Genomic DNA, 20897 nt, shown 5'->3' on the forward strand with positions numbered 1-20897 from the left:
AGGCATGCTTTGTTAAAGGAGCAAAGTTTGCCTGAGCAGGTTAAAGCAAAGCTTTTAGATGCCCCTTTGCAGCACAATGTTTTGTTTGGTGCCAAAGCTGAGGAGGTATTGAAGAAAATGGAAGACAAATCCAAATCTATGCAGACGGTTAGGGATTTTCTACAGGTACAACCCCCTAGATTTAGCAGGAATTGGCCAGCTAAACCTTGGTCCTTTCCGAGCTCGGACAGACCTCAGAGAGGCAGATACCGGCGTTCCAGAGGTAGAGGTCAGGCACAGCCCCCTTTCAGAAATAAGCAGTGGAGTGCCCCCTCTCCCAAGGGAGGGGAAGATAGGTCACATCCTTACAGGAAACAGTCATTATGACTCTCCCTTACTAGCTCCAGGGGCTCCCCTCCTGCACCTTTGGGAGGAAAAATCTCTCTTTTTTTATCACAATTGGAGCCGCATAACCCAAGATAAACGGGTTCTGGACGTAGTTTCAAGGGGTTACAGGTTTCCTTTCCATACCTTGCCAAAATCAAACGGATGGCCAGATCTGTCAAAGCATCAATGGGCAGAGGCACAACAGCAAGTTCGGTCCCTCATGGATATGAGGGCCATAGGATTGGTACCAGATTCAGAAATGGGGCAAGGGTTTTATTCAAGACTTTTCCTGGTTCCCAGGAAGGAAAACACATGGAGACCAATCCTGGACCTTTCCGTATTGAACACATTCCTAGAAATTCCAAAATTCAAGATGCTCACTCTGCAGCAGCTGCTGCCTATGCTGAGCAAGAGCACTTGGATGGTGACTTTGGACTTAAAGGAGGCTTACCTGCATATTCCCATATGGCAAGAGTGCAAAAGGTACCTGAGATTCAAAGCGGGCTCGAAGCATTACAAGTTCTCTGTGCTGCCCTTTGGCTTATCTACTGTGCCCAGGGTCTTTACAAAGTGCCTGGCACCAGTAATGGCATTTTGCAGACAGAAGGGAATTCAAATATACCCTTATCTGGACGATTGTCTCATTCAAGCGGACAACAAGGAGACTTTACTTCAGCATCTAGCATTTGTGCAGCATCTTCTCTTGTGCCTAGGGTTCACGGTGAACCTAAAGAAATCAAACCTGGTGCCCACGCAACAGATTACTTTCCTGGGTGCGCTTCTGAGCACTACAACCCAGATGCCTTATTTGACACCAGACAAAAAAGTGCAACTGGCTTCTTATTTCAAAAATCTGGCTTTAATAAGTCAGCTGTCTGCAAGAAAAATTCTGTAGGCTTTGGGTTACATGGCATCCTGCATTCTGTTAATACCGTATGCAAGGCTGCATATGAGAAAGATACAGTGGTACCTCAAGAGTGTATGGTCTCAGCATTGCCACAGTTTGGAAACAGTGATCGCAGTTTTGCCTTGTCTCCGGCAGGAGTTTGTTTGGTGGGCCGAGGCCTGTCTCCAGAACAAGGGGAGGCCTTTCTGTCCCATTCCAGCCAATCAAGTCATAACGACGGATGCTTCGGATTATGCATGGGGAGCCCATATACAAGGAAAATGTCTTCAGGGTGCCTGGACAGAGGACCAAATGCATCTGCACATAAATTTAAAGGAGATGCTAGCTGCACAGAATGCCCTGACAGCCTTCAAAGATCTTATTCTACCGGGGCAATTACTGATAAAGACGGACAACACTACAGTGATGTGGTACATAAACAAGCAGGGAGGCTCTCACTCTTACCCCCTGTGCAGATTGGCCATGGCTCTGTGGAACACAGCACTAGCCAGCAAGGTGGACTTACAAGCTCAATTCCTGCCAGGAAAGGACAACACTCTGGCAGACAGTCTAAGCAGAAATCTTTCGGATCCACACGAATGGATGTTGGGTGTTCGGATATTCAGGATGATAACGGAGGCGTGGGGGTGCCCGGACATAGATCTTTTTGCATCTCCCCAAAACCATCTACTTCAAACGTTCTGCACGAGGACCTACCGCAAGCTAGCATGGAAAGTGGATGCCCTTTCATTCAGTTGGAAACACCTCTCAGTATATGCTTTTCCTCCTTTGCCTCTTCTACCATGGGTACTTCTGAAAATCAAACAGGACAGACCGCAAATGATTTTACTGGCTCCCATCTGGCCTCGGCAATTCTGGTATTCCACCCTGATGAACCTGGCTCAGGGTCCACCCTGGATTTTGCCACAAATTTCACATCTACTGTCTCAATGAGACGGCCAGATCCTGCACAGCCATGTCAAAACTCTGAATCTAGCAGCCTGGCGGATCTAGGGTCTTTAAACAGCTCTCCCCTTACCAAACAGGTACTGGACGTAATCCTTGAAGCTAGACGGCCCAGCACAAGGAAATCTTATGCAGGTAAATGGAAGAGATTTTCATGCTGGACTCAGGCCCAGGGTTTTGATTCTGCAGTTCCAAACATTCCTTTGATTTTACAATACCTAACAGAGATGTTACATAAGGGCCTATCTCTTTCATCTATCAAAATTCATGCTTCTGCTATTTCTGCACATTACAATACGGATCCCCCAATCTTTTCTCATCCGTTACTTAAGCAATATCTCAGAGGGGCAAAGAATATAAGGCCCCCTTTAAGAGCACCAGTTCCCGCTTGGGATCTCAACTTTGTTTTGGAAAAGTTAACTTTGTCTCCTTTTGCACCTGCAGCTTCCACAGATTTAAAGTTTTTATCATGGAAAACTGCTTTTCTTTTAGCTATTACCTCTGCCAGAAGAGTTTCGGAATTACAAGCTCTCATGGCTGTGGAACCCTTTATTATTTTTCATCAGGACAGGGTGTCCTTGAGGACTAATCCCACCTTTATGCCTAAGGTGGTTTCGAAAGTAGCCTTGAATCAGACTATTCATTTACCTACCTTTTATCCTAATCCTCAAAGTGAAGAGGAAAGCATTTTGCATTCTTTAGATATACACAGGCAGCTTCGTTTTTACCTGGACAGGGCCAAGATTTTCAGGAAATCTGACCAACTGTTTGTGGCTTATGCTTCTACTTCACAGGGGAGAGCAATCACTAAGCAAACTATTTCTAAGTGGATTGCCCACTGCATCAAGTTCTGTTACTCTCATCATGGTAAACCAGTTCCTGTTATGTTAGAACACATTCTACCAGAGCTACTGCCACTTTGGCAGCTTTTCTCAGTGGAGTTCCTACCAAGGAGATCTTAGAAGCTGCAACTTGGAGTTCTGTGCATACTTTTTCTAAGCACTACAATCTCCCTCTCTATTCTAAATCTATTGCAGGCTTTGCCTCTGCAGTCCTGCAGGGTTTTGTAGCCGCCCCTTCTGTTCCTTCTCCATCCACCCTTTCTTAGCTTTGGGATTCAACCCTACAGTAATGACTGTAACAGTGAACCACGATGAACATAGTACAGTTGTGTACTCTTACCATAAATGTAGATGTTCGAGTATGTTCACTATTACAGTCTGTGTTACCCTCCCTCCTGTCCCCTCTTTTGTTGTTCTTTGAGTGCTGTCTGTGTCTCCTTGACACTTCTTTTTTCTCTAAGGTATTTTTGCTGGTGATATTTGGGAATGTTCTGGTTTATGTTTGCTTATTCTTTTGATTAAGCTTTTGGCCTTTATTTTTGGGCACCTGACATCTGGGGCAAGAAAAACTGGGGAAAATGGCGTTGGCTGGGGTCTTTATACCCCTGGCGCACTGACATCAGGGCAGGAGCGACTTCAGCCGATGTCGGACCCGACTTTGGGACTCTGGCCGATCGAGGGCTGCTGCCAGCAGGAAGAACCCTACAGTAATGACTGTAACGGTGAACATATCGAACATCTACATTTGTGGTAAGAGTACACAACTGTACTTTTCCTCCCCCAAAGTGATGTAATCCCCGCCTGATTTGCATGCTGTATAGAAGAGCCAGTGGAACTCCCACATTGTGATGTCAGAGCTGCCTTGCCCAGCCCACTCTTAACCTAGCAAAAATGTCAAACTATAATCTCACTTTTCTGAAGAGCCCTACCGATGTGTGACAAAGTACAGGCAGAAGCACAGTAACAGCTGCAAAATCAAAGAGCATAAATTTGCAATGATCATGTGTAGACATTAATTGCATGTTCTTACATAAGAAGCAGATGTCTGTCACAGTTTATCGACAACACTACATCAGATTACAAGAAGTATGCAATACCGTAATTTTCTTAAATTACCACTTAAAAAAAGCATGTGGGTGCTGTCATGCAAGTCTTTGAAATATTTTGAGTTTATAGTGCATCATTTGTTAGCTATTTAACCAAACAGGAAGGAAACATAAGTGGGAGTTTGATGCTTTGCAAAACAGTGATTCCCAGTGCTATGGAACTTGGTTCTAAATTTGACAGGAGGAGTGCAACAAAAAAAATCTCTCACTGTAAGGAAGGAAAGGCTGACAAGAAAAGAGTACATTAGTCTGGTCACCTGCTGTGAGCTGTCAATCACATGCAGATAATGGGTCAAATTACCCTTAGCTCTTTGACAGCTAGGGAAGGTAGGTGTGAAGGGAGAGGGGAGATACCTTGAAGAACTAGATTTCAGCCTTCACAAAAGAAATCAAGTTAGCATTTCTAAGAAAGAGTAATAAAATGCACTTTTCAGTTCTGTTCTGTAGCATGTGTACTGCTTGTGTTTGAAGTAGTCATTGAAAAAGGATAACATTTTAACCAAAAGTAGGTGACTATAACACAGCAGTGAATGCCTGTAAAATCAGTGGACTGACAGAAGCTTTAGGGAAAACATGGCAGATCTGATGCAATTTTTTGGAGACAAACAATGCATTCTGGGATACTTAGAGGCAGACTAAACAGTTAGAATTATTTCAAGATGCCAGACCCCATGTGGTCAGAGTCAGAAATTGCGTATAAAAATATCTAAAAAGCTCTAAATAGAACACCAAACCATGATGAAATAAACATGTTTTTGAGTCTGTGGGTGCAGTTGTCCTTTAATGTACTGTTAACATTAATTGTGGCTTCCTTCACCATGGCCTTTACCATTCTACCTTTCTGTTTATCTTTCTGTTTATAGAGAGGATCCTTTCCAAACAATATGATCTGCAGGTGACTCAGAATAATGAGCCACTTGGCTAGCAGGCTTGTTTGTTAGCTCTAAACTCCTGACCTACCAGGACTTCTAACCCTTCTGTCTTCTTGTAATTTACTGCAACATGTTGAGCTCAACATTTTCTTCCTGTTGCAATACTATGCTGTCCCCTGATATAGAGCTTTTTTTTTGTTCTTCCATTAGAACTTCCAGACTTTTTTTTAGGTTCTTCCATTATCTGCTCCCCAATATCTAGTTCAGATTTCTGATCAAATGTTGGGACTTTCTGCTTTGTTGGAACTTATTTCTCTTCCTCTTCATAATAAAATAGCTATTTACAGTGTCATAGGCATTGCAAGACAAGTGAGCTGCGAGGCAGTACTGGCCTTGCCTCTCAGTTCAAGGAGGGTCAGGCCCATCATACCTGGGTTAAATTTGTGAGCACTGATCCAGTTATCCACCTCCTTTTTGAATGCAGATAGTGTGTCATACTGCTTGACTTAGATAGGGAGTTTGTTCTAAACTGGGCAGTCCCTGAGTGACCAGTCTGTCTCTTCTCTTATTTAGTCTTATTTATTTGCAGGTGTTGATTTAGATCTCTGGCCACAGTGTTGGCTGGATTGCCTTATTTTTATGAGGTATAACAATTCTTGGACTGATGGATCCCTTATAGCCCTGTAAGCAAGACACAAGTCTCCCCTAAGGAGACTATAAGAAACAGATTAAAGGGATAAATCCTCTTGTCTATTTTGTATCTCATACCATTTAGATCCCTGATCTTTTTAGTTACAAACATTTGGGGTCTTTCCAGTTACATGGTATGCTTGGTAAGGTACATCCCAAAGGGTCATTGTACTTGATGATGTGTCTAATCAAAGCAAAGTAATAGGAGGTGAGGACTTCTTTTGATCTGGAAGAAATATTTTTTGCTGTGAGCTGTACAAGTTAAAATGATTTCCTAACAGTCACTGAAATGTGATCACATTCAGAGAAATGTCCACCCATATGCCCAGGTCTCTCACAACCTTTTTCATTTTGAAGTAATGTGTTATTTGTGCTGTAGGCTGGAGCTAGGGAATGGTTACCAAAAGCTAGTGTTCCACTTTTTTAATGTCGAGTTTAAGCCTATTTTTCAGTACACCCGCTATTGGCAAGCATAAGCTTGTTTTTAAGTGCATGTATGCCAGAGGGAGACTTGGCAATTCCCAGCTTACAGTCATTCACTAACTTTGCTAACCAAAGATCCTCATTTGGTAAGTGGAGATCTAAGAAGTCAATACCAGGACTAGGGGTCCCAGCAAAGATTCTTATGGAACTACACTGATCACCCCCCCCCCTTACTGTGTGGGTTCTGTCTCTAACCACATAATCACATATGGAGCTCCTTCATCTTGTTTATTATACTTGCATGTGGTATGGTATTGAACACTTTGGCTAGGTTAAAGTGTGCTGTGCGGTTAGCTTGTCAACAGCTTCATTAACACTCTCAAATATCAAAGAAATGTACCACATTCATTAGGCAGGATCTACCTTTAAGAAAGCCAAATTGCTGAGTCACAAGTCTGATAAGATTTTTAGGGTATGGGATGTTTTGACCCTGCATTAACACATTCCATATCTAGCTCTGTAACACTTTGAATACAGTATGATACTACTGTTACACCGTAGTTAACAAGGCTTTATAATAGTTTACAGTACTCAGCAAGAATAGCGAAAACATATGACAGTCATACACAATTGCACAGAAAATAACTCGTCATTAGACAGAACAAAATATTGTTGGCATTACTGGTCTGTAACCTAATACAATCATAGAGAACTCACTTTAGCAAAGTAAAAAATGGAACAGTGTCTGGAGAATAAAACCAGCTTTAATAACAATTAAATGCATGAAATTGAATAAAACTTCTGATACGCTGAGTAAATCTTCAAATACGCTAGTTAAATATGTTAACTTCGTATATAAAACTCATGATTGATTTCATTGTTAACATGTTAAAAACTATTGTTAATTAAATTAATTATATTTAGATATTAAATATGTTAAATAAATTAACATTTACATATTAAAATGTTAAATAATATATTAAATTCATATCTAAAATTCCTGATTAAAATATTAAGTGTTAAAATGCTTTTATTAAATTTAATTGGGGTCAGATGGTCTGGGGTCAAAACATCCAGAGTCAAACTGTCCAATAAATATTCTCATAGGCAATAAATGTGAACTTTAATTTAAAAGTGTATCCATTTGCATTGGGGTCAAATCGTCCAGGGTCAAACTGTCCTGCTTCTGATTTTTAATGTCACAGTTTATTAGGCCAGTTATGATACGTTCCATGGCTTTGCATATAAGACTTGTTAGACTTATGAGTATGTAATTTTCAGGGTCTGTGGTGGAGCCACCTTTGTGGACTGTTATCACAGTAACTGTGCATCACTCTCATTGGACAAAAACAGTTGTAGGGTCAGGTTGAATAGCTTGAGTATTGGATCTGCCGATACATGCTTAGTGCTGTTAATTAGATAACTGAGTATGTCATCAGGGTCCATGGATGAGGTTACTGAGGATGATATTGGGAGAGTGCCTTCATTACATGCTGTTTCATGGTGGTTGGTGGATTTATTCCATTAGAGGTGTGTTTGGAATGGGTATCTCATTTATTAGCCATTTTGTTGGCACTATCCAATGGATCGGAGTAGTTGGTGCCATTATGAATAAGCATGGAGCAATGTTGGGTGTTGTTTATTATTTTCCAGACATAACTAAAGAAGGATTTGTAATTTTCTTTGGCTTCTGTAGTTTGTTCGAGTTCATGGGTTGTCTTTGGGTTTTTATGTCCTTTTTTTATTTTCTTATCTAGCTGTTTGATGAGCTCCTTAATTTGGGGGTCATTTGTTCTGCTATACAAGTTCCCTTTTATTGCACGGTTTACTCTTTGCATGAGGACAACCACGTCAGTTTGCTTTTAAACCTCCTAGTTGCTTGGATGTAGTTAGAACTGTCAAATTAATGTATTTGTTTGGATACAAGTAGAATTTTTCTGAATAACGTTTTGCAGTACAACATTTTGGATAATACTGTTAAACTTGAATTTAGAGACTTCATCATAGAATTGTAGGAGATTTGTACCTTGGAAGTCCTCAAATTCTGTGATATTTGTTTCTGGCAGTTTGGCGATTCTGATAGAGACGGTTTATAGTTTGTGGTCTGATATGAACAAAGAGCAAGACCTTGGCGATGGTGCATACAGATGCTAAGTTTGTTAAAAGCAGGTCAGGTTTATTTTGTTCTGTAGTAGGTTCCTTCACAGTATGGTCAGGGAGTTTTTGTGTGTAAAAACTAAAAATTTTGAGCATATCCTACATTGGTGGTATAAGTGTTCTGGTTAATCAATGGGTAGTTAAAATAACCCAGGATACCTGCGTTCCTGCTTAAGTTGAGTTCATCCAGAATATTTAAGAATGTTTTGATTTTTCTGGAGACCTGAGTTTGGATCTCAGTAAGTACCACTTTTTGGTCTGTAGGTATCTGTCTCAAGGTATTGTGGTGTCTAGCAAATATTGATACCCCACCACACTTTCCATCTTATCTAAAGCAGTGGTATGCTCAGTATCCACATGTTGTGGGAGTGCTGTCTGGGCACTTAAACCAGGTTTCAGTAGCAACACATCCATGAATGTGCTACAGATGCAGGAGGGGCTCAAGGTCTGGCAGTTTGTTGTTTAAACTATTAGCATTAAGTAGAGCCACCTTGATATGATCCAATGCTTGATTTGTTTTGAGAGTTAGGTTGGGGGGTTTATCAGCAGGACCTTGCTTAAAAAAGCACAGTGGGGTAGCAAAAGCTTTTCACATTATACAAAAGCTTTGGAATGAGACGGCCAAGCCAATTCTGGTGAAGCTAGAATGGTTGTCTAGCATCTCATCCCGTACTTACACATAATGGATCCATACAGAATGACACCAAGTAGTTAGCCAATTGTTAAAGCTAATCATTTTTTTTCTTTATACCATGACATCATCTTTGATTATCGAAGGATTCTACTCGATACCAGAATCTTTCCTGCATTTGTGGCATGCATGGAGAGTCCTAGCTTATATCTGTTCATATCCCTCTTTTTTTTTTTTTAGTCAGGTAATTTACCCCAACATAGGCCTCCACCATTCAATACTCCTATATGTCTGTTTTAAAAGTGCTAAGGTCCCTTATGGCATCAACAGCATTGGTTGCTGAGAGACAGTTCAGTTTCCCTGTTTTTGTACAGTCTTGTAAGTGGATAGTCTGTGTCTAACAATGGAGTCATTAATCACTGGTACATTTTTTATCTGTGTTAGAAGATTGCTTAGGTGTAATTGCTTTGGGATGTGCCTTTTCCTGGTAACTCACAGCTGTGTTGCCACTAATTGGTGTTGGTATAGCTTTGCATCTCCTGTCCCATTGTGGCTTGAGTAAGGATTTTTTTAGTGCCTCATTATATAATTTGTGCGTGCGTGCATGTGTGTGTGTGTGTGTATGTGTGTATGCAGATTGTTGGGTAAATGAGAGATGCTCAGAGGATGGGTTTGATTGTAGGAGTGCAAATTCGAGTTTGGCTAGGTACTTGTATCTCTCACAGATAGCACCAAATTAAGAAAAGATAACTAGTCTGTGAGCAGCAGGCACTTCATGCACTGCCTGAGTATACCTAGTTTGCTGACATTCCATTTTGACCAAGGGTACGATATGTGTCTGGGAACAATAAGAGAATATAGTAATGTTTCGGTTTCTGGATTAAAGTATATGTTCAAGAAAAATAGTAGAAGTAAATTAATTTCTGTATTGAGCACTAAGTAAGTTATGCAGTCAATATTCTAGGCTATTTATATGGTCTGTTTGATGGATGAATAGAAGAAAATAATAGCTTTTTGGCTCATAGTTAAGTTATTGATTCAGGGTAGACTGTTAAAAGTGGATGTAGAAAACTTGGTTCAAGCACCAACACCAGGTAGCTAGTAAATAATTGGTCAAGACTGACTATGAGATCGGATGTAGACATGCAGTGATGGACCACTGCTTAACTATGCAGTTTATATAGCTGTGACTGGGAGATGGAGTTAACTAAGTTTCTTAAGAGATCAGTCAAAAATGGAAATGCTTGCATCTGCAGAATAAAGTGCTGTGTGGCACTGAGCAGTGCACAGACGCCCACTGCTAAGCTGAGTGGAAAAGTGGAAGAATCAATAAGAAAGTAGAACTCCATTCGGTAATGTCTACCGCTCAGAAACAGTAAGAAATTTTTCCCTACCACCAAATAGATACTGCTTCTTTGAGCAAGTTTACTCCAAGACTGGAAAACAAGCCAAAACCTGTACTTTAATATGAAATTAAATTATAAACGTTGGAAAAAGCAAGAAAAAAACTGTTTTATTTACTGATGGAGATGTTATCTAGTAAATTAACAAAGGAGAACACTTGGTTTACACAAAATGGAGGATCACTTAATTACACAGACAACCAGGCAACTAAGAAATGCATAATGTCAGCTATTTTAATTGACCCGCAGTTCATAGTGCGTAAAAAAGTGTTAATTCCAATCCTCTTGTGCCAGAACAGACAAACCCTGTTGTACCACAGTAGCTTTCCATTCAGCCGCAGGGATGCATCTTCCCCTAACCCTTTGTAATATGCTGACAGCCTAATACAGTTGTTGTGTGGTACAACACACAAATAAGGAAGTAAAGTGTCTTACACTGTGTTATGCATATTTTTCTCTGCTTAACAGTGATGCACATATGAATGTCAATAGTCAGTGACAATGCTCAAACTATTTTCGTGTTAAAACCATGGCCTGTGAATGTGGTACCTTTCTTCGATATTTTCATTCCTGCCTGTTGTGCGGAAGTGTGCAAAACTGTATTTTAACTGCAGAAGTGGTATGGAGTGCATCATGTTTGTTACGTGCTTCACAGGCATGGCTATGTTGCATGTATAACTGTAAATGCCTCATTTGCCATGTCTTCAGAGTACTTTTCATCTGCAACTTATGGCAATGAAGGATTCCTGCAGCATATGAGCTTCCACTGGTGGAAGCTAAACTATCTCACTCTTTGAGAGCAACCATATTATGTGTGTACCTTACTGTGTTGCTCACTGTACACATACTTTGAGATTCCCGTATCAGCACATGGTGATTCATGTTTTTTTCTTCTGCTGGTTTGCTGATCTGTTCAGATGTTACTCCCATTTCAACACTTGGTGAGGCATTTTTTTTTCTTTTAGTTTGTTGTTGTTTTCAGATATTGCACAGCCACATGTTGCTGAGCAACAACATCCTGACTGCATGGCTTTTGGGGTCATGGCATCAGATTTTGTTGGGAATTATTTGCATTACAATCCCTATAAATGACAGCTAGCAGTAGTGCTTGCAGTCCATAATCCATAGGTTTGTGAATTGCAGCTGCTGCTGAGACATCTGATTTGCATATGTACTGCACACCTGAACTCCTCTAGGTGTGCAGTAGTGTATGTGGTTTCTCTGGGGGATTTGGCTGCTTTTATGAGTTGTGTAGGGCTCTGGTATATGGCTTGGACCATGTAGTGAAACCCTAGCAGTTTCAGACCATTTTTTTGAATTCCCGCCATGAGGTGGTTGTAAGCAGAAAAGACAGCTGGGTTTGATAGTACAAATCTCAGTAAAATACTCCACTGGCACATAGTAGGTAATTGCTGTACATCACATTTATAACTATGATGATTATGGCTGCTGTACTTGTGAGAGAAGCAATACCATACAGGAATGGTTAAAGAACCCCCTCCCATGTATAAATACAACATATTGAGAAGGTGTTTTACAACCCCTTCTAAGTTTTTAACTTAAATTTCAGCTGCCTCCTATAGTCTAGCGTTAGGGGCTCAGGTTGACCTAATATATCATAGAACCTGGAAGGTTACTTTGCAGTGCTGTCTTTACTTAATAATTTTATCATAGCCCTGATTAAAAGCTTTGCTTAAGGAAATAAAGAAAACATTTTAAGTGAGAGCTGCTGACACTTTCTGCATCATATTCCAAAAGACTTCTAAAGCTACTAATGTTCTGAATGATACATTGTGTGTGCAGTTTCTGCTCACATGGATCATTCCTGATACACTTGAGACTTTGCAGAACATGGACTTAATACATTCACACCAAACTTTCTGTTGGGGAGAGCATCCCTCTCTGGAAGTATAAACAGAGAGCATCCTATTCTCAGCCACTTAAGCACCCTGTAAATGTTTCCATCTCTGTTGCTCTGGATCACCCTCATTTCTATCTGATTTCAACTGAATGTGAGCCGCTACCTCTGGATTAACAACCATTTTTGCAGTATCACCATTTCTTTTATGAGACCATGCATCTATGGAAGTAGTCACTTCGCATTGCCATTCGACTTCTGTTCTGGAGGCCATTTATCTAACCAGATTGTAACAGAGCTGATGTGGATAACCATCCTCATCCTTAAGTACTCTTTCTCTGCCTTCCACACTTCTGACTGGGAACCTTACACACTTATCATTTGTTTCCGCAGCAATAGTACCACCAGCATGTTAGGACAGTCTAACACTGACTCCCATTGTCTGGAATCTCTAACAATACTAAACAACTCAGTGGAACATCTGGCTTATGCAAAGCTGACCTCATCTGTACTCTCTGCAGCCAGGGCCAATGTTAGCATTTGGGGGGTTCCCAGCAGGTGACAAGTTGGGAACCACCTGGATATCCTGTCACTGCTACACCTCCTAAGCACCCTTTTAATTCATGCTGCAGAATATTTGGAGCAGTACACATAGACGGAACTGTAGCTATAATCCTCTTCCTTGTGGCAGACCTGTGTACCACACAGTGTTGGCTTATCTCACATAGGGATATTCACAGTGACTGGTAGTTTGTTGCAGCAATGATGCATTACAATAACCCAATGTACATAGCTGGTGTTAGGTGAAATGGTGCCCTAGGCAAAGGGCTGTGTGATGAACCCCACCCCCTGCACACATCCTTCAGTACTCCTCCCTCTTTTCCCCGCATCCTAGATTCCCCATAATATATGCATTACTTTTGTCCTTCCTTTTCTCACATTTTGTCTTACTGTTCTGCTTTCTTTAGGCTTTAAAGTGTATTTTAAAGTTTTTTTTATAATAATTTCATCCAGTGATGGTGCAAACAAAATTAATGATTAAAGAAAGAAATTCACTGTTGCTGTTCAATTTTACTTTTCTTTGCATCCTTTCAACACACCTTATCTGTCCAAGACAGCACAGTAATAACTGTTTTGGAAATAATTCAGTTAAATTGAGTGGGGGGGAGGGGGGTCATGGAGCTGCCAGACCCCAAGAAGTTATAGGGTATTAAGTGCTCTGAGGTGTGTTTAGAGCATTTTCCCAATATTTTGGTTCAGTGGTGACTTGAGCAAAAAAACATAAGTAAGGAAAGAATTTGTGTCTCTTTTTTTTTTCTTTCAACATAAGTAAGGAAAGAATTTCTCTCTCTTTTTTTTTCTTTCAACAAAGACATGCGTTGTGACAAGGGTTAGTGTTCAAAGCCAACAAAATAGTAGCTCATGAACTACCAAGACAAATATTTGAGAGGATACACAAATCCTGTGTGGAATACTGCCTCTCTATCCCCCCTCCCTCCATAAAAGCAATCATTGTCTCTGCATCCCTCTGTTTTTAGATTGGGATGAAAGCAGAGGTTCAGTTGGCCATAACTAAGTGACTGCTGTCGTATACATAGCATGCCTTCTCACCCTCTGCCCTCCAAAGGCAACACCTGTATATGTGCCTGATGTGTGATTGTGAGGAAAGTGAAACGTAATGATCCCAGTAATTTATTCCAACTTGTTGTTCCTAGACAGTACACTGCTCCTGCATAAGCTGTAGTCACCTTCTTTGCATACCTCTGATGTGTGATTGTGAGGAAAGTGAAACATAATGATCCCAGTAATTTATTCCAACTTGTTGTTCCTAGACAGTACACTGCTCCTGCATAAGCTGTAGTCACCTTCTTTGCATACCTCTGATGTTTGATTGTGAGGAAAATTAAAGAAATAATGACCACACCATCCTCAGTTCCTCACACAAGCTACAACATCCTTCTGTACACACGTGAGCAGGGCTGGTTTAAGAATGGGTGCAGTTAAGGGCAAAGCCTACCACTAAGTTCATGTCAAAATCCATGTATACAGTCTGGGGTTTGGAGGCAACCAGACCTCCTAGATGCTGTAAGGGTCTTAATGTTCTATGATGAATTTTATAACTTTATTATAACTGCATTTTTTACTGCTACCCAGGAGAGTTATGTATATGCCCAGCACTATTGTGTGTATGCACAAATAAAAATAAGTGATATTTTTACACACACACACACACACACACACACACACACACACACACACACACACACACACACACACACACACACACACACTCTGCAAGTTCACTTTCAGGGAAACAGGAGGAATACCAGTTTGTCTACTGCATGCCTTTGAGGTGCTGGAGGAAACCAAAGCATAGAGTTAGGCACACAGAGACAAGGAGTGCATTAAAATGCCACATAGAAAAAGCCACAGCCATGAACTAAGTCAGAGAGAAGTGCTGTGAAATGGCAATGCTACTCACTTCTCTACTGCATCAGTGAACATTTGGTTTTGCACACATTCTGTCCCTGCTTAACCACCAAAGATAGACACCTATTATGTTTAAGGGCTAATGTTTGTAATGGTAAGTGAATTAAATTGTGACCAACTTGACACTTCAATTCACTACAGCCAGATCTCCTCACACAAAAGCATGTCAGTGCCAATGATATTTGTGATAGAAAGTGAAAGAAATTATAGGCAGCTTGTAACTCTTACACTGCAAGAATCCACCCCCCCCCCCATTCTGACATAGAAGCATAAGCCATAGCAGCAATAGTTTGAAATTATCTTCAGCAAACAGCAGTGCATTCTGCAACACTATTACTGCCACACCAGATCAGTGACTGTTGTTTAGCAGTTGTTAGCAGTAATGCATACTTGTCACATCCCTAATTTCATAGAATGTCTCTGATTTTGCCTCATGTTTTTTTGCCATATCCATCATAAACATTTTGATTTGCTGGGAAATCATTCAGGGTTGCAGATAGTAATCCCAGACATTTGAGTTTCATAGTTATTATTCAAAAAAATGCATGTTTCTGCAAACAAAAGGTTATTCTGCTAACTTTTTAAATTAACTAAAGTAATATATAAAAAGTGTTCCTGATTTTGAACACTTATTCTGTGATTATTTTTGGCTTTGCTTAGAATTCTTGAACAAGGAAGTTAAGAGTTATAGTATTTGGTGGTCCTGGCTGTATTTATAAAACTCCTTAAAAGAGAAAACCACCCTTTGAAAATTGGGAGCATCTGCTCTTCTTAAAATCCCACGTAAGCACTAAAATCAGTCACACTGATCTCTAGCGCTTGCATTGTTCATGTTTATTCACTGATTACTGGCTTTACCATAACAGGGTCTTATCACAACCCTGTTTAGGATAAAGTGCATAGGTGGAGAATGAATGATCTTTTTTTCTCCACAATTTCCTCTAACCAGCATTAGCTTTTGTGAGGCCTCCACACAGGCAAGGATGATAAGGGAGGCCCATGCAGGTATCACAGGAGCATGCAGATGGCTATGATGTTAGTTTTAGTAAAGAGAATGCCTACCAGCAGGATTTAACTAAGTCAAAGGCAGTATGCCAGCAGTAAAAAAATGAATGACATTATGAAGCCTGCTACTTAACAAAACACTGTTACAACAAATAGAACTGTCTTTGAATTTTAAATGAGAAGTAGAGCCAATCCTTAGGATTCTTCATCCTGAGAGTTATTATTACCCACCTGGTTTTAAATACACGAGATTGCTGTACTAGATTTTGTTGGTGTAGCACTTTGTCTGCTGTGGTTAGGAGTCCCCAAAACTAGCAGGGCCAGGGCCCCTAGTGATTGCAGGTTTCACTGGTGCCTAAACCCTGGCTATGTCTGCAGGTAGTCTTTCCATCCTTGTGCTCACAAGAGTAAGCGGATTTCTCTGGAGTCCTGTCCCTCATCAAATTTTCCCCATTTCATGAAAACATTACCTCAAGATTCCTCCCTCAGAAACGGGCTACCAGCTCATTGAGAACTGTGAGACTGGCAAAAATGAAAATAAGTAATATTTTTACAAATGAGCAACTTGATTTTGGTTTAGGTTATTAGTAGTACAATCAAGAGTGATGTTTATAGTACAATAGAGATAGTAGTCCTTGGTTTTGTGAACAGATTGGGTGCACTAGTGGCATGCTTTTGCACTTTTGCTCTGCAGAGTGTCTTTGCAAGGTAGCAAGTAAAACCCCAGCATCTATGGTAACAAAGCTGTTTAAATATCTCAATGGAAGTGATTGACTTTGGAATTTGGTTGCTAATTCAGAAGATAATTTTAATTCTTGTGCACACATAAAAATGCAATTTAGCATTTATTTTTAGCCACACAAATAATTTTAATACTAGTAGTATGCAGTGATTTTTCATTTAAAGTAAATCAGTGAATATTCTGTAACTTAGGACTCTGGTTTCTAAACTGATAATGATTTTCATTCTTCATCATTTTGCACAAGCCTGTAGCTAACCTTGTTTAACTGACCAGTCATGCTACTACGTTATATAGCATTGTCTTATGCATCCTACCTGTCATAGGCGTCATGAAAATTCTTAGACCAGAATGCGCACATTCTAGATAACATTTGTCAGTTGTACCATTTTTTATGGGAAATCAGGTCCACTTAATCGTACTGATTTCAAAGGGGCATAAATAGATAGTGCAGTTGCATTTGTCTAATAGAAACCAGTCTGTTGCATAGTTTACCTTCATTAACATTTTGCTGTAAAGGAGCTAGGGATAAAATATTATATCACATGGCTTGCATGGCTGTACTCCCTTTCACCAAAGCTAGAGTAATTGACAGAAAGCCACATGAACACTTACTTGGCCAGGTTGCACAGCTATGGAGAAGTGATGTGCTGTTTTTTTTCCAAAGGTGCATAATCTCTGAAGTAATATATTCCAAGTAAGGGGACACAGAGGGATGTAGTCCCACACATATGGAGGTACAGGAGGTACATGCCTTCTATCTTCAGATTCTACATTTGTTTTTTTTTTACATTTCACAACTTTCTGATTGCCAGCTTTTTGTTTGAAACTTTTCCATTTATGAAGTTCAGAATTGTACCATTTACTGACATTAAGGACTGTGAAAGTATCCCTTTGAGAAAAGTCTTCTTAAAAGTATGACTTTTGGAAAATACAAACTGTACCCTACACTGTACCATACCAGTAGTCTGTGTGACCCTTTTCTTCTTAAAAGTATGACCTTTGGAAAATACAAACTGTACCCTACAATGTACCATACCAGTAGTCTGTGTGACCCTTTTCTTCTTAAAAGTATGACCTTTGGAAAATACAAACTGTACCCTACAATGTACCATACCAGTAGCCTGTGTGACCCTTGCATCCCATGCATTATTTAATTTACACAGAGTTGCTGCATTTTAAGGGGAAATGACATTCCATCCATTGCAGTGGCTTGAAGGGTTGGAACACCCCCCCCCGCCCCCCCACCACACACACACACACACAAAAGATATGTTTTATATCACTTAGATCAGTAGAAGACAGATTTCCTTCTGCTAGCAGAAGCAGTTTTCAGCTTTCAGTATGTCTGCCCCATTTAACAGACGGACACATACTACTCATTACAGACCATCAAATATCGTGCTTCTTCATTACATTTCTAATGGGAATGCATAATGTGAAAAAGAGAACAATATGCTTTGTTTTGGATAGTCTTTAATTTTGATATCTAATAACAGTATCATACCTATTTTCATTTTTAAATTCAACATGGAAGTTGAGCATTTGGGTGTAAGTAATCTTTTAATTTTTTTGTGCATGGTTGAAAGGGCTCCATTTTTTGAGTAGCTTACTTACTTGACTACAAGTTGAAGCACAAAAATAAAGTAAAAAAGACCCCAGTTATGTTTATATTAGTATATTAATTCACTTATTCAGCTTTGAAGTTTCAGTTGTGGCCAGTATTAAGCCATTTGGAGCCAGTATTGACATGTCTTATAACAAAGCTAGTTTTCAACGTATTACATCATAGGTAATCATACATTGGTAAAACAATACATAATTTTAGGAGTATGTCTTGACAAACGTTAAACAGAATGTTGTCATCATCTAATGATACTAGGTTGTCTGCTGTTAAACTGCATTTGCTTGCAATAACATATTTTCAAACTACAGAATGATATGTATTTATTAACAACAATAGTATATATATATATATATATATACACACAAAATATGCAAGGTAAAAACTTTACTGTACAATCAAGGAAAATGTGTGTATTGTAAATATTTTATGTTTTACATAGTCTGTAGTGTCAATATTTACATTGTATTTGCATGTACAAATTACAGTTAGAATACTGATTCATTTTACTTTCGTTATTATATTTGTGTCTGCATCCCAAAAAATTGGACCTGGTAATAATTATTGTGTGTGTGTGTGTATTTTTATATGTATATTGGATTACAGACTTGGGCATATAAACATCTCCACTTTCCTGTTATCAGAGCAACCAAACAATCACAAAATATGTGCACATGTATGTATCTGTCTCACTCACTCTCTCTCTCAATAGATGGACTGGTAGCTAGCTAGATAAGAGAGATACACATGCCCGCACGCACACACACGCGCACACACACGCGCACACACACACGTACACACACACACACACACACACACAAACACACTTGCAATGTTTTTCTGTTTTTAAATAATATGAACTATTCAATTTATAAAGGAAAACACTGACATGATATATTGAAATTGTTCTTTCTGAGTATTGGTTTATAATTTAAGACTTTTTTGGCAGCTAAAATGTTTATGTTTCAGAAATTAATTATAATTAATGGAAAAAGTTAAACACCTTTGTAGTTGTTCAGTTATTAAACACATTGTCCTTCAACAGATGGCAGCACTTCAAAGTCCTTTTTATGGAGATAAGATGAATCTCTTTTCTCTTTGTCAGAAGATAGAGCAGTGCGACTATCCTCCTCTTCCAGCAGAGCACTATTCTGAAAAGGTGAGTCCCTTTCCAAATTACTGGTCATGACCTTTGCTTGTGGTTGAAAAATGACACTGTGAAAAGTCTTTTCTTTAAAAAGGAAGAAGACACTTCTGCATAAAAGAGCAGACAACTGACTCACTACTCAGCATATAAAGTACTGCTTTCTGTTTCGTATCAGGGGAAGTATTTTAGGAATTATACTAGTTAAATAATTTTACTTGCTTTGAGAGGTATGGCATTTAGGTCCAAGGAAGTCATTGTTCCACTGTATTCAGCATTCTTTAAACTTATCATTGAGTACAGTGCCCCTTTGGTATGTACCTAACCAGGCATACCCAACAGTTGGAACGTCCACAGAGGTCCTCACTAAAAGAATATAGGGCATAAGTAAAATGTCCTGTGCAGACTGCCTCAAGGCCCTATCCCTGTATTCTATCTCCTACAAGCTGTTGATGGGAGATCTATGCCTGGCAATCAGGGCATTGTCAAGACCTCATTCTGATGTACCTCCTGCATATCCACACAAACAGCACCAGAATTACCTGTTCTAAAAACGTAAACTTTACCTGTGATATAAATAGGACCGGCTGGAGACATAGGTATGTATCCCAGAGACTAACCCATGTCTGGAACAGCCTCCCCATCCATGTGAAGCAGAGTTCCCCCAACCCAATTTAAGTGTCACTTGGACAATTGGATGAGGAACAGGAAATTCATCCCTGGCTTGCCACCTGTCTCTCTAATGGACAGAGGCAACCTGAAAATTGTTCCTCCCAGTCCCCTGCTTGTAAATGTTTCATTTCCTAAGCCCCTGCTTACACTTATCAAGGGTACCATAACTTGTCATAGATTTGGGATGCATGGCTAGGCTTAAAAAGACCCTTGTGGTCATTATCCTAGTAAACACGCATGAACCTTTGAGAGTATGTTATATTCTTGAATGTTGATATCTCAAGTATAACTCTTTTTCCTCAGTTTGGTTCATAGATTAGTACTAGGCTAACTGCCCTTGTGAGCCATTTTAAGCCTAGCCAATTATCCCTTGTGAGACTCCAACCCTGCACCTTGTGTTTGTAAGGCAAACACCTTATCCATTAGGCCACCCTGGTGCAGGAAAAACTAATGGAGGACAAACAAAGAAGTCATTCTTCCTGAATCTTTGTCCTAGGACTAGACAGCAGTGCTCTGATTTGCATAGTCTGACAAAAAATATATTATGTACTAAGAAATTTCAATTGGAGACATTGAAAAGTGATTTTCTCAAATAAATGATCATCATATTAGAAGAACTGCACTTCAAGATGTCCTTACACATCTCCAAGAAGGCCATGACATTTTTAGCCTTCAAACCTTTGAACCATAACCTCAAATAAACATGTGAAAAACAGCAAAGACTGCATTTGACTATAGATTTCTTGCCAGTTGCAGTCTCCTTCAGCTAAAAGAGAGTACTTAACTGTAGCAGTGATCAGCTTTGCAATAGTACACATTTGAGTGAAATCAAATTGTGGTTACTGCTCAAAGGGCATGCATTGTGTTAATAGCAAACTTCTAAACAGTTTTTTTCCTGAGTTTTAAATATTCTGCTAAAAAAAAAAAGTTCTGAATGGCTTTGTTTGTTAAAGCTCTGTTTTAAGCAAATGTGTTGTCAACTGGCTTATTCACTTATTGCTTTTGATAGTCTGTGAGAAACAA

The 20897-nt window shown here is 39.6% G+C and overlaps 1 protein-coding gene across 1 annotated transcript in view; it reads left to right on the forward strand.

Annotated features, from left to right (window-relative positions):
• NEK6 (NIMA related kinase 6) overlaps nucleotides 1–20897 on the forward strand; it is a 3457780-nt gene that overhangs the window by 3322679 nt on the left and 114204 nt on the right. The window contains exon 10 of the mRNA XM_044058651.1: nucleotides 19104–19217. Within this exon, the coding sequence (XP_043914586.1) occupies nucleotides 19104–19217 (114 nt within the window). The remainder of the gene's footprint in view (nucleotides 1–19103; nucleotides 19218–20897) is intronic.

This window comes from Protopterus annectens, chromosome 16.part0 (assembly GCF_019279795.1).
Source record: "Protopterus annectens isolate FY-2018-M chromosome 16.part0, PAN1.0, whole genome shotgun sequence".
In the NCBI taxonomy this organism is placed as follows: Eukaryota; Metazoa; Chordata; order Ceratodontiformes; family Protopteridae; genus Protopterus; species Protopterus annectens.